A 26159-nucleotide genomic window follows, 5' to 3' on the forward strand; every position below is an offset into this window, starting at 1 on the left:
TTTTTCTTTTAGTTGCCAAAGCGACTGTAGAAAAGCAGCTGGAGGTGAGGGATAAGAGTGGGTCTGGGTGACAGAGGGGATTAGCTGGGGTTAAATCTCGAATGAAACTCAGAAAATTGTCTCTGCTACATTCTGCTCTGAATGTGTCCTGCCTCTGTGTCAGGTCAAGCCTGCAAATCTGTCCCATATAAGCTGGGTGTGCAGCTCCTGAGCCAAGCTGTGTTGGTTTGAATGCGCTCCTTTGTTGGGGCAGGGGCACAGACAAAGGTTGTGTGTGACTTTGGGGACCCAGCAGTCCCGTTAAAATCAGTGGGATCACTTCAGGGGCTTAAACAGGACCAGACCCTAACACTAGAAACTCCTTAGGACCTGTTTTTAACGTGTATTCCACAACCCCCTTATCACGCTGCTGTGAAATGATAAGGAATAAGAAACTGTCCCTGTGGGATCCCAACCGAGTGTCTGGTTTGGGGCGTTTCTGTGCAGACACACCGTGCTGATGGCAGCAGCAGTGCGGGGACACCTGGGCGGTGGTGGCTTAGCAAACACAGAGCCTACGGCCCCTTCTCCTCGATCCTCCCACAAAGGGGATGTCAGACCTGACCGGCCACATGACAGGAGGAGAAAGCAGGCTGGTCTGCCAGAAGGGGCGCATGGATGCAAAATTAGGCGGCACACCTGAATAGAGCCAGCAAGGAATTGCGGTGCCCTGACAAATGGCACATGCTGAGCGTTTGCCTGCAGTTGTGTCCAATTGTTGCAGAATGTGTACTATATAAAACTGTTCCTAAGACAGGATCTTTGTGTGCTTTCAAGCCTAACACCACTCTGGTCCGGCTGTGGTGGGACCGGGGCTGTTGTTTTGCTGCTAATGCTTTTTACCCATTTTTCCTGGCACCCGCGTGGGTCCGGCGCGCCAGATGCTCCGGGAGAGGGGCCTGCCCGCCTGGCCGCAGGTGATGCTCGGGTGGGCTCGGTGCCCGCCCCCGGCACCCGGGGGTGTCCGAGGCTCGTCCCGCCCCCGCCTCCCTCGGACTTCCCGGCCGTGGCAGGGCGCTGTGGCCGCGGCAGCTCCCAGCCCGCCCCCAGTGCTGCGAGTGCACACCGCGGGCTCGTCCCGTTCGCTCGGGCGACTGATTCCCCGCTGCCGGACTTAGTTCGGCTCCGCGGGCCCCGCAGCCGCCGGGCGGGATCGGGCCGGGCGGGCTCCCCCGGCAAGCCCCGGCAGAGCCGATGTCCGCCGCGCCCGTCCGCTCCCCGACGCTGCGGCCGCACAGGATGAAGAAAGAGGAGTCGTTCCTGGGCAAGCTCGGCGGGACCCTGGCCAGGAAGAAGAAAGCCAAGGAGGGTGAGTTCGCCGGCGCGGGGGAAGGAAGGAACGTGCTCGGGGCCGGCGTGACTCGCGGCTGCTCCGCCGTCCCGGCCCGTCCCGCTCCTCCGCGGGAGCAGCGGCGGAGCCCCCGAGCCGCGCTTTGTTCGGCGGCCCCGCGGAGGGGCCGTGCCCGCCCCCGAGAGCCACAACGCGCCTGGGCACGGGCGTGGGGGGCGGCTGGCAGGGATGGGGGAGACTGGAATCATGGGAGATGGATGGCAGCGATGGGGACAGGCTGATAGCAGTGGGGGGAGGCTGGCAGCGATGGGGGAGACTGAAGGAGGGCGGGACATCAGCTCATGTCGCGTGTGCGGGAAGGTAAGCCCAGAACCCATTTTGTGCTATAAAATAAAATCCTGGTCACCAACGAGACTATGGCTGTCGTTTTCTTGTGGTCTGAAAGCTGAGGACCCCGGAGGGAATGGTTAAGTCCACCCGTGTTTCATTCCAGGTCTGCTTCATCCATAGGCTTTATGTTGGTGTAGGCACTGTGCCCAGAGACACACCCATCCCACCTACCTCACTATGAAGGATTCCGCATGGGCGCACATAGCCCAGGCTGTACGAGTGTGTCCGTGTGGGATGTCACTGCTCCGTGCTACCTAGGCAGGGAGGCAAGAGCCTTCCCTTCGTTGCAGAGAGCCCGGCGAAGCTCCCCAGCCCGAGCCCAATGGACCAGCCCCTACGCTGGGGGCTCAGCCCCTGTTGCACACCCTGACCTGGGGCATGGGCACATCTGTGAGGCCCTTGTCAGGGCTGTGCAGATAGCAGCCTTGTTGCTGTTGAAAAAGGGAGGTGTCTCATTGCTGGACTTGATAAAGCTGGCCCAGTCCTGAATGCTCAAAGTGTGCCTGTCCTCTGGGGATGGTGTCTGCTGCTTTCCCCAGCTTCCCTTACTCACCAGTGCTGGCTTCTGTGGAGGAGCTGCACAGACTGTGTTATCCCCAGACTCCCGGCATCTGCCAGCAGGAAATATGTGTGTCCTTACCCTATGGCTTAACACAACTGTGACTTGATGGCTGGTTAAAACTGGCCTTGGTTTTGTCCTCATGTCTGCTGTGTGTACAGTAGGGATGTAATTCAAGTTTCAGCCTCCTTTCAGCTGACTGTGGAGCATGTTTTGCCTGTATTGAGTCTATGAATTGCCAGCGGCATTCAGAAGACAGCTTTTTAATCTTAAAAAACACAATATTCGGCCTTGAAACCTGGTTCAAGGAAATTGCTTCCCTTTCCTTCTGCTGCCTGTTTTGGTGTGGCTTACTGGTGTTTCCTTTGTTATCTATTTTTAATCAAGTTTCCCTGATGTGGTTCTACTGAGGAGCAGCAGCACAAGCAGTTGTGTCTTCCTGAGATGATCTCATTTGCTTCCAAAGGAAGATGGTGGAAAAAACTCGTCTCTGGCAAGGAGGCCAAGCATGTGCTCCAAAAAAGTGCATGTCAAAGGTGGCTTCAAAGCTGAAACAGGTTGGCAGCTTCCCTTCTTAGGCATTTCAGCCTCACTAGGCCATGTTCTTGAGGTGGCCACTTACAGCAGGGGCCACCCACTGGTTTTGCTGAGATTGCCTGTGGATTTACCTACTTGTGTGGCCACAGCTCCTTGTGGCAATGGAAGGGCCTCTTTTGGTCATTGTGCCTGGTACTTAGTGGGGAACCACACCAAAGCCTCCCAGCCCTGCTTCTGTTGGTGTGATGGGGAGGAAGCTGCAACACAAGGGGCAGCTTTTCATGAGAGCATTCCTTCCAGTCTGAAATGCCACTGTCTGCAAGCCTGAGGAGCCACTGGTGTGACATTCCCTGGTGCTGCAGGGGCCCAGTCCCTTTGTTGTGAAGGGAAATGGCTTTTTTCCCTTTGTGGAGCAGCTCTCCAGTGGAGAGCTGCTGTCTCCATTGCACAGGCATGGCTGTCCCAGCCATGCCTGTGCAATGGGAGTGGGCCAAGGGGTAAAGAGTGATGAGCTGGGGGGTCTGCAGCAGGGAGAGAGAGGCTGCAACATGCCTTGTGGAAAGACCTGGGCAGCCTCAAGAGCAAATTTCAGGGCTAGAAACTAATTTTTTTTTTTTTTTTATGTGAGTGTGGAGCAAAGTAAACTGGAAGATCATCTGAGTGGTGTTCCTTGAAAGAGTTGGTAGAAGCAGATGTGTTCAGCATTTCCCCATGTGCTCAGCCCTTGGGAATTCCTGGCCTGCCTCCAGGTTTCTGCTGGGTTTGCCTGAGAGGACCAGCAGAGGTCAGAACGATCTTCCCAGAGTAAATCCTGTCCACGGTAAATGAGAATGCTGAGGCTGCCACAGCCTGAAATGATCCTTTCCTCCTTTGCCTCCATCAGCTCCAAAGGCTCCAGCCTGAGGGCTCTTTATACCTTCTGCTTGCTTTCACTGCCTATGTATTGCAGCTGTTACTGTCCCAGCTGTGCTCATACAGTGACCTTTAATGGGGTCTTTGTGAGAGCTAAAATGCACTTATATCAATCCTTTTCATTTTTGTGCACAACTTCTGAGCCATGCAGCTCAAAGCTCCTTGTAATGATATTGAAAAAGTTCTCATTTGTGGTTTTCGTTTCTTTAATCACAGGTCGTAAATAACCATTATATGCGGCTGCTAACAATGAGCATCTAAATTTTTTTTTTTTTTTTTGGCTAATTACTTCATAACTTATTGCAATGCATTTTTGGGGAGAGTTTTTAGGCAGCCTTGACTTGAGAGAAAAAGCAGCTCGTGGGGAAGCCGTTTTTACCCTGGTTTCCTATGGAAGGCTGGTGAGTGATCTCAGTGTCTGTTTGGCTCCTCCCTTCCTCTTCCTTCCCAGGAATATTTTTAACCCCTAGTTTGGGTAAAAATGTCCCAGGGAGAAAAGTCTTGCTGATTATTAATGCCTGCAGGCTATGTCAAAATGTGTCACCAGTGAGTATAGGAACACGTCAGAGGAGCTCTGCAGTAGGAAAACCAGCAGGTGAACTCAACCATACCATGATAGTACTGGAGAGCCCACTGGGGAGGGACTTGGCCAGAGAAAGGACAGGAGAGGCCATGGGATAGCATGGAGGGAGATGTGTGTTCCTAATCTTACAATCAGTCATGATGCACATCCTTAGAAAAGTGGGATGTGTCAGTTCCAGTGCTCTGCGACCTCTTCCTCTTTGGTTTTTACTTCTCTCCCTGTTCCCCGTTTAGGCCACATGGAAATCTGCAAATATCTATGTTTGCCTGATGTTTACTGTTCCACGTCTCTGTCTTGGTGTATCTGAGATTTACATTAAATATTAGGAAGAAATTTTTCACCTTGAGGGTGGTGAGGCCCTGGCACAGAGAAGCTGTGGCTGCCCCATCCCTGGCAGTGTCCAACACCAGGTTGGATGGATGGCCTGGGCTAGTGGAAGGTGTCCCTGCCCATGGCAGGTATGAGATGGGCTTTAAGGTCCCTTGCAACCCAGACCATTCTATGATTCTGTGATTTTAGTCTTTCAAAATGTGCCACCTGTTCAAGAGCTCCAAAATGTGCTTTAAATACCTTAGAAAAATGTTGGGGTGTTGGCAAGGCCCATAGAGGATATAGTTTTTAAGCCAGATGATTCCTTAGCTTCTTTTCAGATTTTGTAGGTTTCAGGTAGTACTACATTTCAACTTCATCTGCAAAAGGAAGTTGAAAAATCTGCCCTTCCATGTTTGTCAGAGTGATGCTGCTGTACTGAAATAAAGGAGGGGGTTTTGCTGCAAGCTTCACTCCCAGCCTTGTTGTTGCAAAGCTTGATTTTCTTTTCCTCATGACACGCTGTATGGAAGATCTGGGCAGCAGGTGTTTGGCTGAATAAGCTTTCTGTTATTGTATCTGTGTGTGTGTATAGCCAATATGGGGGACTCAGTGAGAGAAATAAAGCAGAATCAATTGCTTAGTGCTGTGTCCCAGTGACATGATGGAGGGTGGGCACAGGGCTGAGGAATCTGTTCTGGAAAAGTGCCATTCATTTGTGCCTGATGAAATCAGTAGGAGAGGGGAATGAAAGAGAGGATAGCACTGCAGAGGGCAGGATTATTGCAACAGGAACTGAATCTAGAGAAAGTTTTGTGCATTTCAAGGGGGGCTGAAGTGCTGTTCTTGGGATCCCTGTCTTGGTGTTACGGTGAGATGTCCTGATGGTGTCTCACCCCCTTCTTAATTTACTTTCTGAACTCACAGGATGTGGCAGTGAATTTTTAGGTAGATGGAGAGACAAATACAAAAGGAGTGGGGTCTAATTCTGTTGTCCTGCTTCACACGAGTACATTTGCTGCAGACTGAGAGGATGCTTGGCTGAAGAACTGTGTCTGTGCATTGTGATGTGCTACTGCTGCTGAAATACCCTCACAGAAGATGAGATGAGTGCTGGTTAAGTAGAAGGACTTGCTCTTTAAGAAAGGAATTTGCAGTTCCTTTCTGCAGTAGTAGTAGTTATGTTGAAGCTACACACTGTTCCAGATATGTGTGTATATATAGAAAGTCTGTGCAAACACACGTAGATAGATTCATATTTCAACCTTGATTTATTATCCTTTCTACCACTGATTTAGAAAGACCTAAATTTCCAGTTGGAATCTGTGTAGCCTAATTGCTGTTTCTCCTGTAGAGCTCAGGCCTGACCAGGTCTGGTTGCAGTCTTGGTAGAGTGGTGCTGGTTTGGTTCTCTGTTCTATTCTGGCAAAAGCTGTACTGGGAATATATGTTGTGTTAATATCTCAACTGAAATGAACTTTACATGCACAAGAATTGTGCTTTTAACAGTATCATAACCCCCACATTTTCCTCCTGTAGCTGCACTTAGGCTAGGATGGTTCACCCAGTTCACCTTAGGCACAGTCTCCTGGTGAGACAAGTGAGTTTGGAATTACAGCTCCAAGTTTTCTTCAAGACAGGATGCAGTAAGACACCCAAAATAGCTCTGTAGCTCTTCAGTAGTGTTAAAGGAATGCCTTGCCTTCCTTTGAGGAAAACAGGCATTCAAAAGTAATTTTATTACCAGAGTTGCAATCTTTAAAATAAGATTCATTTTAAGAATACTGTTAAACTTCATTGTAAAACCTTAGCAGAGTGGTTATCAACACTTCCAGGTTTCCAAATCCTGGAATTTCCAAATCAGAATTCCAATCCTTTTCTCCCTAAAGTCTACCCTTATTTCAGAGCATTTGTTCAATGATACCTGTTTTAATTTCTTCTAAAGAATTTATTAATTATGACACTGGAGAGAGAGACTTTTAGGAGGAGGCAGCTGGCTGTGTCCAAGGAAGTTTATGGGTGAGACTGATGTACTGCAGAGCTGCACATGGACTTGATGGGAATGGGGGGAGCTGCAAAGTCGCAACTCACGGAAAGTCTGTGTGAAGGGGGGACTCCTGATCTCACTGGTGAATCTGTGCAGGGACATCAGGCTGTCTTCTGCAGTGCATGATCATAAATACATTAATCTACTGATTGTGTGCTGTGTTGGTAAGAGTTGGGATACTTAGATCACTTCATTAATATACATGTATCCTACTGATGTGCACATTGGCAACAGGGCAGTGCAGAAGAGAGAGTATAGTCATGCATGACAGTGCTGAATGCCTTTTTATGTACTTCAAGGGCTGTTACAGGCCAGTGGATCTGAGAACAGATGGAGCTGGTGGAGTTTTCCAATGCACTGCTCTGAGCTTTGGATTGTCCTTTGATGTTAGGAGATTTGGGAGATTAGCTGGCAAGCTTTTTTCATTGCAAAAGCATGTCAGAACAACTTGCTGCTAAGGGATCCAAGCTTATGTGGTCTGAGGCAAACCAAGGGCAACACAGAGTCTGCTGGTTGCAGGAATTGGTGTTTCAGCAGCCACAGCTTTGCTGTTCAGCTGGAAGGAGCTTTGGTGTATGTGCCTTGTGCACACAAGTTTCACAGTCACAGTTGAGGAGATTCAGGTTTGTAGCTGTGGAAGTCCAGCAGAGCTGCTACTTTAGGGCTGCCCACGTGGGATTTGGATGCCAAATTGCCGTCAGCTTTCAAATGCAGCCAGTCAAGCGTACAGATCTCTCGGGCACTAGAAATCACTAGAAATCTCAGCCTGCAAGATTCCTGAACTTGTCTCTGTCAGGGTTCCTGGGATATGTCGTCTCAAAGGGGAATGTGACCATACAGAGACACTGGTGTGTATCACAAGGAGGAGTTTTCTGCCTCACCTGCACCATCATTGATTTGTGATCCTTGTCACTCCTGCAGTGCTGGAGGGGCTGTATGTGCCTTCTCAGCCCCGGAGTCTTGTTTTTTTTTCAGCCCTCCTGCTCCTCTCAGCCCTTTCAGGAGATCTGGAGGTCAGCAAGGAAGAAGGAAAGGAAATTGACCATGTTTCTCAAAGGCTGACCTTGTGCTGACCTCTGATCATTAGAGCAATTGTAACTTCAGCACGCTTCCAGATTCTTTGAACTAACAGGATCCAGGTATTTTGTTAGAGAAGCCAACTACCTGAAGGTCATGGAGGTGGCTCCAGAGAATGATCTGACCTGTGCCAGTGTCAGGATGAGGCTGATGGCATGGGCTCTCACAATATCCACATGCCTTACTCTGCCCAGCCTTGAGCTCTTCTTCATGGCAACCTTGGTAGTTGCTTATCCCCACCCTTGTACAGCCACTGCCTGCTCTGTGAGATGTGCTGTGGGTGTGCGCTGTTACTGATGAAGCTCAGCTTTTCTGCTCAGGGCACAGCCCAACCGAGTTGTTCACTCTCACTCAGAAGGGATAGTGTGGACTGGCCCTTGCTTTGCCTGGCGGAGGCCTTGTGTCCAGAGGAGGGCTACAAGCATCCAGAGGAGGCTAATATGGTTCAGGGCCTTAAGGGGAAGCCACATGAGGAGCAGCTGAGGGCACTGGGTCTTTTCAAATGGAGGAGACTGAGGGCAGACCTCACCAGGGGCTGCAGTTCCTCTTTGGGGGCAGCAGAGGGGCAGGCCCTGATCTCTGCTCTGTGTGACCAGGGACAGGACCCAGGGGACAGCTGGAGCTGTGTCAGGGAAGGATGAGGTTGGAGTTTAGGAAATTTTCTTCCTCCAGAGGGTGGTGGGGCACTGAACAGGTTCCCCAGGAATGGTCACGGCTCCAAGGCTGCCAGAGCTCCAGAAGCGTTTGTACAATGCTCTCAGGCACAGGGTGGGATTGTTGGGGGGTCTGTGCAGGGCCAGAGTTAGACTTTGATGCTTTATGGGTCCCTTCCATCTCAGGGTATTCTGTGATTCTGTGGTGGCTGTAGCATACCTGTCTCTGGTTGCTGTCATAGGCTGCATCAGCAGTTGTGCCCTGCTGAGGGAGGTGTGAATTGTTGTGAGGAGGATGGAAGTGGAAGGGAATGAAGGAGAGTGTGACCAGTAGGACAGCACTGCTTATCCAGGGCTTCAGCCAGGCTGCCTTCAGGAGGGGTTCCTGAACCTGGATGCTGGATCTCTGCTCAGGACAGGCTGCTTGGTGGCTGTGGGCAGGGGGTCTAAACCAGCAGCTGTGTGTAAGCAAACCTTGTTTGCCTTTGGGACTGGGCACAGCACTGATGGGAAGGGGGAACAGAAACCTCAGTGTTGTACAGCTAATAGGCCAGTGGCCAAGTGATCTCTCCAGGGTGAAGCATATTGTGCTCAGGTGCAGATTCCCTAATTTGTACTCTTCTGATGACCAAGTAGAAAGCTGCAACCTGAAATTCGTGACTTCTGTTGTGTATGTCTAGTTTGGCTGGAACAGGATGATAGACAACATGTGGTGTCAGCCTTCTGTAATTTGAACCCAGTGAAGCCTTGCTCTGAAAACCAGATGTGGAGAGAACAGGCACACCTGGCAGCACGTACTGGGAGCAGCAGGTCTGTAGGCTCCAGGCCCTTAAATCACTGTCACTTCCTCCTGGAGGAACAATGGGGCTCCTAATTATAAATCCTGTACACTGATTTGTTTCCTTGCACTCTCTGCAGACCCATCTCTCTCCAGAGGCCTTAGGCTGAGAGGGAAGGCCATGGGATGAGAATCTCATTTTGGCTTTTCTGGTGGTGAGGAAAGGAAATTCAGTTCTGCCTCTCAATGATTGTTTCTCCAGGTCAAAAAAGGTTTCTTTATAATCCCCTGTCTGGCAATCATATACAGACTTTTATAAAAACTCTTTTCAATGTATGCTGCATGTTGGTTATAAAACAAGCAAACTGTTCTGGCTCCTGGAATCCCAGTTCCTTCTTTAGTACTTATTTCATTGTGTGGTTGAATAATAATGAAATCCACTGGAAAAAAATAGTGTATTTTCCATTATAGCTGCCATATGGCCTTACTGCTAATTTTTAATTAGCTGTGGGAAGGTTGCATACACAGTTTATTTGGAGTAAGGAAGGAGACAGAGCTGGATGAGGAGATGTCTGTATAGAGGCATGGTATCGTGTCTCTTTTAGTGTCTTTAAATAGAAGAATGTGTAATCCTCAGAAAGTGTTGTTCCACTAGGTCTGTTTGGCAGATGCATGCATTGGTGCCATTAAACAGATGTAGACACTTCTGCCATTTTAAAATAGAATAGTGTTGTTTACTCTCTGGCTTGCCTAGTCCAGCAGATGGATCTGGAGGCTTTGCAAAACGGACAGGATTTTCTTCAAAAATGATTGGAAAAAGTAACCACTAGCCCTTCCCACTTAACATTCTCCCACAGGAGCAGGGTTATGAAATTGTACCTCAGGATTCCTGTTTGCCTTCTTCCCCATGTATTGCTCCCAGTATTATTACAGTGAATTGGTTCCACTGGAAAAGTAGGCATGGTAACTCTGCAGAATTTGGTCTGACAGGAATCTTGATGCTCTACTTCGAATTCTGGAGTTAAGTTGCATAAGATCATCAAGTCCAATTGTTCCCACAGCACTGCCAAGTCCATCCCTAAATCATGTCCCCAGGTGCCTACAAATCTTGTAGGTACCTCCAGCAATGATGACCCCAACACTTCCTAGGGAGCCTGTTTCAGTACTTGACAGCCCTTTCAGTGAAGACATTTTTCCTCATATGCAACCTGAACCTCCTCTGGCACAACCTAAGGCCATTTCCTCTTTGCTTCATCATTTGTTCCCTGGGAGCAGAGCCTGATCCCCCCCAGCTGCACCCTCCTGTCAGGAAATTGTGTAGAGCCAGAAGGTCCCCCCTGAGCCTCCTTTTCTTCAGGCTGGGCCCCCCACTCAACTGCTCCTGGTGCTTGAGACCCTTCCCCAGCTCCTTTCCCTTCTCTGGACACACTCAGTGTCTTTTCTACCATGAGGGGCCCAAAACTGATTCCGGGATTTGATCTGCTCCCTGTCTTCCAGCTCAGGGGCTGGGTACAAGGAGAAGAACCAGTCTGATTGTTAAAGAGTGAGGCAGAGAAGGCATTTGTACCTCTGCCTTTTCCTCAGCCTTTTTCATTATGTGTCCCCATGCATGCAGTAAAAGGTGGGATTTTCCTTAGCACTCCTTTTGCTGCAGATGCATTTGTAGAAACATTTTTTATTGTCCTTTACCAGATTAAGTTCTAGTTGGGCCTTAACCCCCTTAATTTTCTCCCTGCATAACCTCACGCCATCCTTGTAGTCGTCCTGAGTTGCCTGCCCTCCTTCCAAGGTGATAAACCATTTTCCTGAAGAATGTCCAGCCTTCCTGGACCCATTTTCTCTTCAGAGCTGCCTCCCAAGAGACTCTTTGAGACAGATGTATCCCATGTGTCACCACCAGGCTTTGTGTCACGCAAACTGATCCATGATAAAAAAAATCCAAAATTCAAGACCCTAACCAGACTTGAAGCCAGATATTGATCTGCTGGCTCTCATAGTTCTCTGCAACTGGAAGCATAGGTAATGAAATTAGGTAATTAAATAAGCTTGTGTAATAAAGCCATATCATTGGGAAACTGGATTTTAATTGCATCCAAGACATCATGCTGCTAAATGGCCCTGCCATGCCAGGAGCAAACCAGATGTGCTGCCTGTGAAGCAGATCTGTTGCTGTCTACCACACAAGCTGTGGCTGGGTTTTATTTTTGCATGTGGAAGGGAAGAAGCTGTTGTGCCTGACCTAACCTAATGCAGCAACAGTCCAGCTTCAACCTGAACTTTTTAGGTCCTTCCAAGGAAGGTTTCTCTGATTATGTTCTCCTATTTTCTGAGCTTCTCTCTGTTTCTGAGTTTTTTGAGGGTCCCATTTTAGGAAAGAGACAGATGGTAATGGAAGATGAGAGGGACTGGCCTTAGTATCCACTCTCTGCTGTTATGGTTGAGGGAAAAAGTTATATATTTGTTTCCATCTGATAAAAGAGATTTTAGTGAGGGCTTTTCTTCCTGTGAATGGCATTAGGTATAGGTGCCATACTACCCAGAAACTTGATGGAAGGCATCCTCAGTGGAGTGCTTCATTTGCTGTTGATCCAGTGGTTGGTAAGAAGTTTCTCCAAGACTGCCGACACAATTTGAAACTGTCTGAGCTGGGGAATTTCACTCTTGTGCTGAATGCACAGGAGATGGGCACTGTTGTTTCAGGGGGTTGGGTGCTTTAGCCTGCTGCAGCACCAGGTGATTCTCTGTGGGGAATGTGTAAGATTCCATATCCATTGCAGTCATGGACAGAGTAAGAAGAGATGCAGAAGACGAGGGAGAAGATCCTCTGGGCTACACCTGCGTTGTGTGAGCTCTTTGTCTCATGTTTTGGGATGTGTCCTGTTCCCTGGTTTGGGACTGACCTGTAACTGAGCTTCAAAGTCTTTAAGATGTCCAGCACCACAGAAGCACCACCTTTTCTAGCTCACAGGGCCTGGTGTTACCAGTGCAAAGGCTTTGAAAAGGACCACAGAAAGCTCTAACTGCAAATCCCATGAAACTTTGGTGTGCTGACTAAGTAAATGAATAAAAATAACGGCAGGTTTTTTTGATACTTTGTGAAAGTTTTCTTGTGCTTTGGACTTGTTTTGATTTGATTCTTTGGCTGGCTCTTGTTTCATGATTGCATTTTGATATCCCTTGAGGGCTGTGCTTGGGAGACTGGACTGCAAAGTCAGTTGAAGGGCTCCACTCTTTCTATGAAGTCTTCAGCAGCTCCATTAGGAAATTCTGGGGCTATTTCTGACTTAAACCCAGCAGAGTAAAACATCTAAATGCTTTTATGTCAGCCACCATCTCCACTGTACCTTCCCTTCATGGAAAATGCTTTTATGTCAGCCACCATCTCCACTGTACCTTCCCTTCATGGACTGGCTTTTATCTGGTTGTGGGCTCTGAGTTCCAGGCTTTTACTGTGAGATCTGAAGTGCTTTTCACTGAAGTGCTTGTCTTGACAGGTTCCTCTGCTGCTCTAAGCAAGAAGTAAAATAATTTGCCTCATATAACATATCTGGAAAACAGTGAGAAAAACTCCCTTATATTTTGTAGCTTTTACTTACCCAGATCTGTCATCTCAGTTCTAATACACTGCTTACTGCCCTGCTTTCAGGGAGGACACAGGAAAGGTAGAGCTGGACATGAGCAACCTCGGGATATGGTACACTGAAAACTCTGTGTTGAGTGTTTAGTGTAAAGCTTCTAGTTTGGAGTATGGCCTGTCCCTCCACTGGTCCTTGGGTATTTGCTAGCAAGCTCTCAATGTGTGTGTTGCAAGTAGAGTTGCTGCATGGAAGTGTTTTTCAGGGTTTTCCTTGTCTTTCTGTGTGACATTTGGGCAACTGCAGCAATGAGGCATGTGCACTTTTTGTGGTCTGCAGAACCATTTATCTTGGCTTGTTCTTCCTGTAGAATCATGTTCCACGAGCAGAATAGTTGCTTTTTTTGAAGTGCAAGTCATATCTGTAGCCTCCTTTCCATTCCCCTGGAGTTTGGCTGTTGAGCTGTGTCCTGTCAGCTGTGGAAGACGGAGCCTTGCTGCTGCTCACCTGCCATCAGTGCCTTTAGAAGTGAGTCTGTTACTCTGTACTTCTCTTGACATGTCTAGAAGAACAAACAGCATAAAATGTTCTCATATTTGCATAGTAGTGGTGGTGGTGGTGGTGACCTTTTCATTCCTCTGTGCAAAGGATATGGGGAGAGCAGGAAGATAAGGCAGGTGAAACTGGCTTGGCAGATAACTAAGGGGGGGTTCACTCACTTACCTACCTACAAACGAAGTGCCAAACTATGTGGAGGAGGTGGAAGAAAGTTGGTGGAGGAATGGAAAGCTGGTCTGTCGTGAACGGCGGGAGAAATGCGACACACCATATGCGTGAATAGCAAATCGTGAAGTTTATTGAAAGCTCACCCATATTTATATTGGTGTTAATGAAGCTTATACATATTGCAAAAGCTGAGCTCATTATTGGTTAAAGCACACTTAGATCAACCACACCTACTTCTATCTTCTAACAATTATTTTGCTTCTATGTTTGCATTCTTCTAACTTTTCTACCTAAGATAACTACATTTTCTGGCAAGCGATTTTCTCCCCCGTCTTCCCGTTTCAGAGAAGGTCACTGTGACCTTTGTCAGTGATTGGACACTGGTTTCTCAGTTCCCAGCTTGTTTCCCCTATCCTTATCCATCGGTATCACATCAAAATGTCCTTTCTCAGCTAACCAATTATCCAAAAAGCTCTCTACACTGGTCACTTGTAAAACATGCTAGCCCGAGCTGCAGTAATGACTTTTTTTGAAGCTGAGTGTTCTGCTTGATAAAGTTTGCAGGATTAGATGTGGGTGTGGGATCCAGAGGTAGAGCTTGTAGGAGGCTGTAAACTGAAGTGCTGTTTTCTCCCAGATTTCTTCAGATTTCTTCTTGCAGAAGACAAGGGTTGAATGAATGGGTTGGGTGTCTCTATTCCAGAGTAGTCCTGTTAGCTCTGCTTCTGACAGCTTCTGCTGTCTCTTCCTTGGTGGTTTGCTTTCACTGGACCCATTAAATGTGGATACCTTAAGCAGTGAGTTGATTCTGGTTTCTGAAGTTGCTTTTGGCTAAAAGAGGCTTGTTGTTGCTTGGCATCTTGTGGAAATCAACCTGCTTCATTTGGGATCTTGGGCTGAGTTCCTAGACGTGAGGGTGCTGTTCCTTCAGCTGCTGTGGCCTTCAGCTTTGGTTGTAGGAGCATACCAAAGCCTGAGAGAGTGCTAAGGACTTCCTAGGAGAGCACAGTTTTTCATGGAAAATAGATGGCAGTGAATTGAAAATGCCTTGATGGTTTTCTACTGGGAGTGGACACAAGACCAAAATCTCTTTCAGTCCTTTTCTTTTCTTACCAGACTTTGTCTTTCCCTCTGCTCTCATATGTCAGATTTGGCTCCATATCTCCCCTTCTGCTGGAAGTTGTGCTGGTGCTCATGCAGTGTCCTTGGGAGAACATAACCATTCACCATTATTGTGTGGGGAGAAATGACCCTTTCTGTGGAGGGAGGGAATTATACCTGGGAGAGGCTGAAAGAGTATATTTTCCCCATTTCCAAGGAGAACTTGGGTGCAGGGGAAGGAGTGTAGCTTTCCCTGGCTGTTTTTAAGGTTTTCTTCAGCTTTAATTTTTGCCTGGCTTTTCCCAGTCAAAAAACTTTGGGATTGAAGCAATCTATTCAGGACAAAGCAAGTGCATGTCCTGGAGTGTAGAAGGTATCTGCTGTGCATCCTCGAGGGTATCCATCTATTATTATCTTTTTATTTATAACTTTACAAATATTTAAAACACCATTCTTGTCCACACTGGTATTTCTGCTGTCTGGGGGTGGAGTGGGCTTTTTTGTTTGTTTGTTTGTTTTTTGGTTGGTTTTGGTAATTTTTTTGTTTGGTCGGTTTTTTGGTTGGCTCTTTTAATTAATTTTGCCCAGCATTAATGTTTGTGTGTCCACACTGTGAAAATTAACTTTATATTTTTTTCCTCTTTCTTATCTGGCTAGTTTTCAGACACACAGTTTCCCCACTGTGTGACATTCTGTGGCTTCTGGAACCAGTAATGTCTGCAAAAGGAAGGAGTGAGTGGCAGGTAGGGCTCAAGATGAAGTCTGAGTGCCTCTTTGCCATAAGGGATCCCTGCCTGATGAAGACAGCAACATAACACCACCAAAAAATGGAAATCCTCTTTCCACAGACACCCCCCAGACAACTCCCTAGAAGAAAGGAACCTTCTTATTTGTGAAAATACAAAAGCAGTATTTCACCCTTGCAAACAAAAGAAAGCCCAAATTTCTTATAAATGTTCCCAGCTGGCTGAAGTGTTGAATATGCTGTTACCGTGGCAGATACATGTTTTACCTTTGGCAGAAATAAAGGGGAGATCTTTCTTTGGCAGTTGCAGAAAGACTTACACTTACCTGTGTAAATTTTAACACATCTGCTTAAGCAAGTGTGGCCTGATCTTTGCAACTAAACCAAAAGCATTATTACAGCCCTTTCCTAAAAGTTGCCTTTGGCTTTTGCTTTTCCCTTTTCTTTTATGCCTTTCCATTTCTTTATGTACCAGAGTCTGGCCATTGCAAGTGCCTTGCCTGCTGAGGCATTTAAATAATCTGCTTTTTTACCACAGTTCTGCTTTGAATGCAGTCCCTTGATACAGTGCCTTTATGTGGATTTGGTCAAGTCTTTGCCTTTGATCTGCCTGGGATTATTAATTCTCTGTTATAGTTAATGGCTGCTTTGTCTTTCTCCTGCAGCCTCTATGAAAAGATCTCAGGGCCTTTTGTAAATGTGCAGTGATCAGTAGTCTGAGCTGTGTGTGGTTTGTCTCTAGAAAAGAGTGCAGTGTAGCAGCATGTTTGAGCCTGGTTCTGAAACCTTTCAGTTTATCAATTTTTCATAGAAAATGTGAAATTTAGCAAAACTGCCACTTGTTTAATGGGCCTAGAAAGCTTGCAGGTTTCAAGACAACTTTTTGTAAGAGTTTTAGCTGTCAGGTGGAAATGTAGTTGTGGGCATGGCTGCCTGTGTTAGTCTGTGATAGACAGGGGAGCAAGTTAAGAGGTTGGCACTGCAGTGTGTTCAGGGACTTGTTGCCTTCTGGTCTGACCTCCTCCATGGAAAGCAGGAGGTCCAGCTGGTACCTGATCTTTTATGCAAGGGTTTGCTGCTTAACCAGGGGAGTTTGCCCTGTATCCACGTTCTCCTCTGAGATGTAAGTGAAAGGGCCAAGCATGGTCCTGAATATGGGCTTTCTATTTTGCACGTGCTGATCTGGACTATAAGGATATGAATGCAGGCAGGTGAGTTGCTGTCTGAAAAAGTGCAGCAGCTGGTCAGTTTTGTCTCTGGTGAGAAGGAGGAAACTTGGGAAGCGTTAAGAACTTGGGGCAGGAAGGGAGCTTCCTGTGCAGTTTGAGTTACCTGGGCATTGCAAGTTTGCTGTCTGTGTGCTTCTCCCACCAGAGAGAAGGACAAACTTACCTGGACAGATCATTTGCAAGGACCATCATCATCCAAGGACCTCAAAGTAGCCTGATAGCTTCCAAAGTTAGGATTGAATCACAAGAAGGAAGTGCATCATGTAAAAGTTGTGGTCAGGCAGCACTGCTGAGCCAGCTGGGCACTGGCTGAATGCAAAGAGAAGCACAGGAACTCTGGGATCAGTGTCACAACAGCTGCTGCTTTCTGCAGGGTGGGATTCAGCCTTGCAGTCAGAAATAACCAGAGCTAAAATTAAGTAGTATTTTCCATCTGTTTTTGTAAGATGCAGAGGCTTGTGGTCAGATTTTTAATAACAAGGCTGTGAATGGCAAAGACTGAAGTGACCTGTGCTGTTGCTGATACCTTTTAAAATTACACTCAAATTAAGAGTGAAGGTAGAAAGCTGTTGATATCAGTTGACTCTTTCTTTTAAAAAGGAGAAAGCTGGGACATCTTTTTATAGTGTTCCTGCTAACTTTAAAGGCCATCTCCTGGCTTTTGAGAAATCCTTGACAGCTCTGGTGGCACTTCCAGCTTTCTGTAGCTAATTGTTTTTGCCGTGTGCAGCTTGTCTGTAATCCCATGTCTGAGACAGCCTGCCTGGCTTACAGATCTAGTGCTCTGTTCTGTGTGTCTGTGTGTGTGATCTGATCATTCTATTTACTTGTTTGAAAGGCCTGCACAGCTTCCAGTGTGACTTAATCATGTTGACTGCCAGGAGATTGTCAAAATATTGCAGGGCTGCAAGGAACCCCTGCTGCTTTCCTGGGGACCAGTAGAGCAGTGACCTTTTCATGTGAATTTAGATTTCTAGTTTAGGGGAAAACACAGGGTTTTTGCTGAAAGCCAGTCTGGTTTAAGCTGTGCTCCTTCAGCCTCTTCTCAATGTCCTACCCCTTCATGCTGCATGTTTGCTGTGACTGGTCCCTGAAATGGAATGATACGGCTTTAGAGAAAGGTGTTTTACACCAGCATTGGGTAGAGAGCAAAACACCTGTGCCATCACCACAGGGGAAGCTGTTCCCTGTGGGGAAGGGAAGGGGAAAAGAAGGAGCCCTGTGACTGGGCAGGCAAGGAGCAGTAATACCTCATGTGGGACCTGTCATGACTATAACTAGTTGTGCAAGTACAGCTCTGCTCTCCAGTCACTGTCTCTTGCATGGACAGCTCTGGTATAAGCCTCACAGCAAAGTCACTGCTGCTGGTACTTGCCAATCTCTTAATATCCATGATCTTCTACAGTACCTTTGGGTTTGTGAAGGCATGGGATGAAAGCCATTCTTTGTTGTACATTTGCATTAAAATACCTGTTGGGTTCTCAGAAATGTACCTGTTGCTCCATCCTGATTATAACTGCCTCGGCTTGCTCATTTGTGGGTTCTCTTTTCTTTCCAGCATTGTTGCTCTGTTTCCTTTCCTTTCCTTTCCTGCTTCTGTTTCTTTGCTCAGCAGTGATAAGTGAATACCGGGGGGGAGGGGGGGGCAGTGAGCAGGGAAAAAGCCCTCAGCATTGTTCCAGTGCAGCGTGAAAGGCTTCTGGAGTGCTGCAGGTGTGGGGAGTGCCCTGGAAAATTTGTGTTCCTGAGTGCAGGTGCCTGTCTGCACGCTGCCTCTGGGAACCTGTGTGTCCCTTGGGGCCAGCCATGGAAACCCAGCTGTGCCCTCACCAGAAGGTGCGGGTGACTTGCTTGGGAAGCTCCATGCACAGCAAACAGCATCCCTAGGTGCCTGCCCTTAGGCAGCCAGGCTGGGCCAAGGCAGGTGCTGGGCTCTCTTGGGACAGGGAGGGATTCCTGTCTGGGACCACAGCCAAGTGCTGTGTCCGCCCTCCTGGCCCCTGGCCCCGGCAGCTGGGAGCTGATCTTAGTGCCTGCTCCCGTGTCACCGTGCCCAAATTAGCCGGGTTTGGCAGTCTGGAGGTGGCAGTGCCGTATCCAGTTGCTGCCGTTCCGTCAGCATTCAGACACCCCATGGGCTCTGTCTGTGACCTGTCCTTGCTGCTGGGCCAGGATGGCCGGACTGCTGTGCAGGAGGCGCAAAAAGGGAGGTAGGAAACGGTTCCTCTGTGGCAGGAATCTCTTAATGAGGACCTGGTGTGCCAGGCTCTTCCTGGGAGGCAGCTTTGGGAAGCTTTCTGCTGGCAGAGGTGACAGAGATGTTTTGGTCCCATGGGATCTGGCACAGCTGCACAAGGTCTGAAGACAAGTATGAAGGTTTTGTGTGGTTCTTCATGTCTTGAGGGATGGGGGCTTAATACACAAATTTGCATTAATGTTTTCTTCCATTTTAGTAAATTGCTCAGAAACCAGGTATTTTTGTTAGGAAGAGTAGAGATAACTTTTAAAATAGAGTAAGTGCATCACCTTACTTGAACTTCTGGGAATAAATCTAGTTTAGCTGCATTTAGAAGTATTCTGGCTTGAAATGTATGCATCATTTTTTTTTTTCATATACATACGCTGTGCCATGCATTTACTGCCCAGAGGAACTTAGCAGCTCTCTGCATTGGCAAAGCACTGGGAACAGTGATGCCCTGAACTCACTGAACACTTGGCATTCCCAGAATGACGGCACTGCTGCGATAATGAAGAGTGCTACATCTAGAAATAAGGCTGGTAGTTCCTAAATAAGTCTGACTTAATTGAAATTTGGACATTTAGAGTCCTAGCAGGGTTTTAAAAATCAAACCTCAGTTTTCACGTGAATAGTCTTATGCCTCCTGGTGGCGTCATAATGTAGGAGTTGTTGGGGTGAGAAAGTTCCAGTTGGGAATAATGCAAGCAGGGCTGGGTAAGGCAAGTTGTTAGAGCTGGTTTGATCTGTTGTATGAAACCTTCTTGCTCCCTGACTTTTTTGTTTGTGGACTTTTTCAAGAAAATGAGAAGGAATGCTGAAAAGGGAAACTTAAGAATTTCTGTACCAGCATCTTTATTCAGGAGGAAAAATCTCAGCCTGAGGATGTTGTGTTCTGTTTGCAGTGGGGAACCATGGGACATAAGCCATCAGGTCTCAAAATACAAGACTGGGGTTTATTGCTTGCACTCCATAACGAGGATTTTAGTGGTGATCAATACCATGCTGTGAACCAGAATTAAGTACCTCTTGAGACTGCACTTAAAAAATGTGAGAACTTGTTTTAGGTACCTGTTTCAGTTTTCTGTGAGGGAAGGAGTGGGGATTGCAGTGTATTCTTCTTCCCTGTCCTCATCTGTGGCAGTAGGATCTCTGTCTTTTCCACTTCTATTGGGTAGAAAAACAGCAAATCCTGAAACAGGGTTTTGTAACCTTCACAGACTGTATGCTAATGTCAAGCCTGTGGAATGTTTTTCCAGTGGGAAAGGGGAATAACGGCTGCTCTTGAAGGGGAGAGCTTGCAGGGACACTGTGACCATTATTTAACTGTTCCTCCTTTTCTTTCCTGAGAAAAGTTTGCCTAGCAAACCTTATTTATCTCAAAGTCCTTGCTTTTTCCTGAAAAGAGTGTGGGACCCCTCCCAAAGGAGACTGCACTACCACAAATCCTGCCACAAGTCATTTTAGTTCATGCTTACACAGAACTGTCACTGAAAGTACAGGGCTGTTGTGGTTTCATGCCAATGAATGTCATCTGAGTTCAAGGGGAGATGTGCCTTGGAGGATGTGAAAGTGTTACAGCAATGCTGGTGCTTTTCTTACTGACAAGCTCTGGGAAAATACTGAAGAACTATTCAGTGTTTGCCCTCAAGTTTAGTTCCTTCCTAATGGCAGGATGCAGGGAAGTATTTCAACATCCATTTTATTTATGAAGCATGCTTTACTGAGCTTGCCAATGAGAGTTGTAAGTTTAGGACAGCTTGAAGTAGAAAAATTCCAATTTGTGTTCACCAGATCATGGCACATCTATTTTATCAAGTGGCAACACTGGAATTAAATGCATTTTCATCTTTATTTGGTGGGTCTGCCTGGGATTCTCTGAGGATTTAAGAAGGCCAGTAGCAAGTTGCATGTTCTGCAGCTGGAAAGGGTGGTGATGAGTGGTTGTGCTGTAAGAAAGGGGTTTGTTTTTACAGTTTGATGTCTGCTCTAGGCTGGGCCTGTCCTGCAGGCAAAGCTCACTCCGAGCTTGTTCTTACACAGAATTGGTTTTCTTTTTAAAAGTTTCCAGCCACTTCTGTAGTAGCTCTGTTTAATAGGAAGCTGTAAAAGGATGTTACTTGGATTTTATTTTCCACTGTGGCTACAGTTCTTCATGCCATAAACTGTGGTCCTGTTCTAAAATGGATCTACCAGATGTTGTCTGTTATTATGAACGCTGTCCCCAACCCCTACATATACACCAACTCTGCATTTATTACATTCTTTCTGTTGTTTTTTTTTTCTTCTATCCAGTGAGTGACCTCCAAGAAGAAGGTAAAAATGCCATCAATGCACCAATGAACCCAAGCACTGTGGACATCCATCCAGAAGACACACTATTAGGTAAAGTTTCGTGCTGCAGGGATGGTTTGTGAAGGGGGCCATTGCGGCCCCCACATCATTGCTTCAGTGCTGAATGTAGATTGTCCAGTTGGAGCTGAGAGGATTGGAAGTGACAATTGAAAAAGGTTGCATATTACTTGTAGACTGGAAATTAAAAAGGCTAAATGGAGTTTGAAGAGCAGTGCCAAGCAAGGTAGTTTATGGACTCTCTCCCATGTCCATCCCCATTCCCTCACTCTGAGTCCCTACAAGAGAAACAGCATAATTTAAAAGCAAAAAGTGTTAAAACTTGTTGAAATAAACCACTTTTGTCTCTCCTGGCCACATATCTCTTAATCTAGCAATTAGTTGAAGCAAGCTAATTATGAAAGAGTAAATCAGACATCAGGATAAATAATAAAATAGGAAATTAAACTGAGAAGGTGTTATTCATTGGATTTTCTGATTAGGAGAGTAGTAGGAAATGCAAAGTGCTTTTTCTAAGATGTGGGTAAAGTGTTGGTTGTTCTGTGTTGATATGTCTGGACCAGGAATGTCTCCAGTGATTTCTTCTGGATACCACTAAAGCTGGGTATGTCTTTAGAAGATGCAGAACTTCTGCTGAAGGCCTGTCCTGCAAAGACATGATCACCACGAGTTTTGTGGTAAATCATGTTCTGTTATGGGTCAAGTCCTGTTCAGGGTTAGTGTTTTGGGTGTGTAGTGGGTGTCACTTCCTTATGATGGACTGCCTGAACTCACCCTAGACAGTAATGAGGAAGTAAAGGAACAGGGTGGGAAAAAAGGCAGCAAAAGAATTCATGTTTTATTCATTGGTTTGTGAAAATTTTTCAGGTGTGTTTAGGTAGCACAGTCTTATTTTTTTGATAAAAATGAAGAGCCCTGGAAAATACTGACCCCAAAATGTGTGGGTGAGGTCTAAGGTAACCAGTCAGATACTGGTTACTAAGTACTCTAGTCAGTCTCATGAGCAGGATGTGTCATGTTTCCCATCTGACAGCAGGGAGGTCTGGCTCTGCAGTGGGAAGTCACTGGTCACTGCTGGGTTTTGGGGGTTCACTGAGCAGTGTGACAATAGCCTGACCAAGGGTGATACCAAAACTTCATTGTCCTGATAGGAAGAAAGAATTGAAAAATCAGTAGGAAAATTGGATTGTATATGGCCTGCCTTCTGGCCATTAGCACTCCTCACACAACTCATCAGCAGAAGAAATGGAAGACTTTATACCTGTGAAATCTATTTTATGTTCTTCCCCCATGCACCAGTACAGCTGATACAAAGTGGGGTAATTCTATTGCATAAGCTTAATCAAAGGTTGAGGAGTTCTGCACTCAGGAGCACATGTGTGACCAAGTTTTGGGGAACCAGAGAATGGAGGCACAAACTCTCAGCCCAAATCTCAGCAACTGCACTGAATGTAGTGCATTAAGCTCACTCTTTTCTTCCAGGTGCTGCAATTTGGGACAGGTGTTTTCAATTAGAACTTAAATTCAAACTGAGGAGAGGGAGAAAAGTAGTTCACTGTGTTTTTTGGTGTGTTACTATGAATGTGCCCCACATCAGGACAGGGATTTTCCTGAAGCATTCTGCATAGGGCAGGGTTAGAGCAGGGGAAGGTCAGGGGAGACAATCCTGGTTTAGGGAAGTGGGGCTGTGCTGTCATTCTGTGTGTCTCTAAAACTGCCTGACACTGGGGTCATTGGACATCCCCTGGCTGAGAGGATGAGTAGGCACTGCCATTTCTCAGTCAGCTGATGAGCCCCTTAATGGTGTGGAGTTGTTGCAGTTTCAGAAGTGCACATTTGAAGTGGATCTCACTAAGGTTTCCCCTCTTACTTGAACAGAGGAGAATGAGGAACGCACTATGATCGATCCTAACTCAAAAGAAGACCCCAAGTTCAAGGAGCTGATCAAGGTAGGAAATCAATCTTTGGTCCTTCTTCAAACCTTTAACTAGTGAGCTGGAGTAATTTGCAAGCTGGTCAGCCAAGAACATAATTGAGGAATGGCAACTTGTTACTGGAATTTAGCTGTAGAAACTGAGAGCAAGGTCAACAACAAGGTAAGGCTAAAAGCAACAGTGAGAGGGACAAGGAAAGGCTGAATGTCAGGGTGCCCATGGAGTTAAGCTCCAGTGTCCATTTCTATCCTTATGATGATGACAGCGAGGATCAGTGCTTGGTTTGAGTCTGTCTGCAGTCTTTGCACATAAAATGTAGGTACCTTCTGTTTCTGAAAGCTGGGAAGAAGCTCTGCAAAGCATTAATGAGGTTTCAGGAGAAGAAAGAGTAGGACTGAAATGTTGGGGAATGAGGAAGGAACCTCTTGTGTTCTGGGAAAGTTGGAACTGAGTTTCTTCTTGCCTTACATTCTGTACTCAGTTTACCTGTGTGCTGGGTCAGGGACAGGTGGTTCTGAGTCTGTCTCATTGCTGGACACAACTGCCCTAGGTGTTGATACGGTGTGCCCAGATGTGCCAATGTTACATGAGACTTCCTGACTCAGAAGTGCCCATAGTTCCTGCCTGGCATGACAGAGGGCATGCTCTTGAAGGACTTGTGTTTAGGAGAGCCTTTTCTATGCAGAAAGTTGTTGGGGTTTACATAGGGCAAGCTTGAGCATGAAGAGAAGGGATGGCAAGCCTGAACAAGTGGGATCTCTTTCAAAAAAGTACTGTGCTGGTGTTACACCTCCCACTGCACTTTCACTTCATTTCTTTAAAGTAATTCTAAAAATAATTTTGTAGGAAATGACAATCCAGCTATATCTGTGGGGCTATGAAAACTTTGGATAGTGTATATCATTTCCTGAGAGGGGGCTGAGCATATTCCCTGCTGAAAACCTGATGCACTCTGGCTGCACACACACTGGCTGCTTCCCCAAAGCCAACTGCTTCAGCAACTGCCTCAGCAAACTGCTCGCCTGGTACATCTTTAAAACAAGCCCAGTGATCTGTTATTACCACTGCAATAATGTGTTTAGCATCACAAAACCACATCAGACTGAGCTTAGCAAGGAACTGTGCTCAAATTTCTGTTATTCTAATTCACCAGGAGTACATTGTGGTTTTAAATTAAGTGACTGCACATTCTTTCTTTCTTAGTACCTAAATCCATTAATTCTCTCAAAGGTGCAGTGGTCTTGCATCACCCTCTCAGAATGTAATGTGATTTCTCTGCTAGTGGAGCAGTGATATTATCATCTGAACAAGAGTCATTGCAGTGGAGGAACCAGATGTACTCTGTGATTCAGGAAACTTGATATGGAGACTGCAATTGCTTTTAAATTGTGTATTTTCCTCCTGAGTTTAATACAAGTTTGAGTCTTCCCTAGATGCTGGAGTCCAGCAAGGTTTGGGGTTTTTTTTCAGATTAAAAACCTGAAATCCTCCAGGAGGAATGAAAACCAGGGCCAGAACAATGCTTGAGGATAATGTTTGAGTGTATTGCAGAATCAGGTTCAGCGTCACTAGGCCAGTTCACACTTGCACAAGGAGAGAGGTTCCAATGGAATGGGATCAGCTGGTGCAGGGAGCAGCATGGAACTAGAGATTGTTTCCTTGGGATCATCTCTGAAGGAGAGATGTGTTCTGTAGAGTGCCTGTGTAATTTGGGTAATTGCTAATAACTTGCATGCTTCTCCGCAGTTAGAGTTTTTACAGAGATTCAGCGGTGTTGGTGTGAATTCACACTGTGTTGGTGTCAGTCTGTAAGCCAAGGGGAGGTTTGAATTATGCTGGCAAAACTTGCTTTATACTACAGAGTTTGGATAATGAAAAAAAAAGAGTAATTTATTCTTTGTTTTCTGTTCCTTGGTGGTAATGGCATTTTCCAGAGCTCCAGTGCTGGATGAGAATTGCTGTGCTTTAGAAACTCAGCCAGCAGAAAAGTGTCTGCCCTGCAGAGCCTGAAAGGAAAGCTCTCCATGGACTAGTGAGGAGTGAGAACTTGAATAGATGGAGGTTTTTATAGTTCCAAGTGGTTCCTTCTCTCTCTTTCCCCTCAGACAGGAATGTGCCAATAGCAGCAGCAGATCCTGGTGTCTTTTCAAAGCTGGCAGTGGAACTCAATTTCATTGGGGGCCAGCCCAGGTCTCTTTCAGCACCAGAGTTAGACGTGCCAACAGCTTGCCATTACTGATGCTGAGTGTTTCTGTCCTGCCAGTTGAATGCAGTGGGGTAAATGGATCTCAGTGCAAAGAAGCAGCAGAGATATCTGCTGCTGACACTGCTTTAGTACCTCTTTGTCTCCACCAAATGTTGGTTTAATTTCTGCTAACTTCATGCCATAGGAATTATATGTACTGTGGATTGGGCACTTGGAAGTGATTTTGACAGAGCCTTTGTAACTCTAGAGGGACAGACTGTACAGCATTGTGGTCATACAGACACCAGCAGATGAAAAACACAAGAAAAAACCTCATTCCTCTCTCGTAGTAAAGCAAATATACAGAGAATCTCCTTGTTGAAGGCTGCTTAGTTGGGGATGTGAAAATACCTGCTTTAAGTCTTCTTGCACATATGAAAACCATTATGTCTGTAAGTGTTGTATGCTATCACCATGGACAGTTTACTAAAAATAGTCACAGTTTGTCAGTATGAAGTGTTCAGCAAAGTTCCCTCTCTGACCAGCAGCTTTTTTAAACTCACTTAAGTTGCCCAGTATGTAATGAAAATTTGGTAGATGGTTGAACAGACCTAAAACTGAAAATTCAGATCAGGGAAAGAGATGAGTTACTGCTATTTTTTATGTGTGTGTATAAATATTGCATTCACAAAATGCTCTATTTGTAGTGTCTGAAATATGTCAGCTTCTTTTACTTGTTGTCCAATATTTGCTCATTTTCTGTATTTCATTAAGAAAAATATGAGAAAGAGCTTTGGCTAATTGAATGCAAAATTTTAGAACATCGGCTTGCAAGAATTGGTTCCTATCTGAAAGTGCCTTGACCACAGGGAGCAAGCCACAGTTGTAAGGTGGTTTTCCT

General features: G+C 46.3%; 1 protein-coding gene across 3 annotated transcripts in view; it reads left to right on the forward strand.

Annotated features, from left to right (window-relative positions):
- Positions 1-1030: 1030 nt before the first annotated feature.
- The window catches only part of PARVB (parvin beta), a 51935-nt gene continuing 26806 nt past the window's right edge, over positions 1031-26159 (forward strand). The window contains exons 1-3 of one of the 3 annotated variants that reach the window (XM_054631381.2): positions 1031-1348; positions 21083-21172; positions 23018-23088. In XM_054631381.2, coding sequence (XP_054487356.1) covers positions 1234-1348; positions 21083-21172; positions 23018-23088 — 276 coding nt within the window. In that variant the 5' untranslated portion in view covers positions 1031-1233. Of the gene's footprint in view, positions 1349-13216; positions 13279-18606; positions 18762-21082; positions 21173-23017; positions 23089-26159 lie in introns of those variants that run through there. The other 2 variants (XM_054631382.2, XM_077178410.1) reach the window with 2 other exon arrangements.

This window comes from Agelaius phoeniceus, chromosome 5 (assembly GCF_051311805.1).
Source record: "Agelaius phoeniceus isolate bAgePho1 chromosome 5, bAgePho1.hap1, whole genome shotgun sequence".
NCBI classification, from domain to species: domain Eukaryota; kingdom Metazoa; phylum Chordata; class Aves; order Passeriformes; family Icteridae; genus Agelaius; species Agelaius phoeniceus.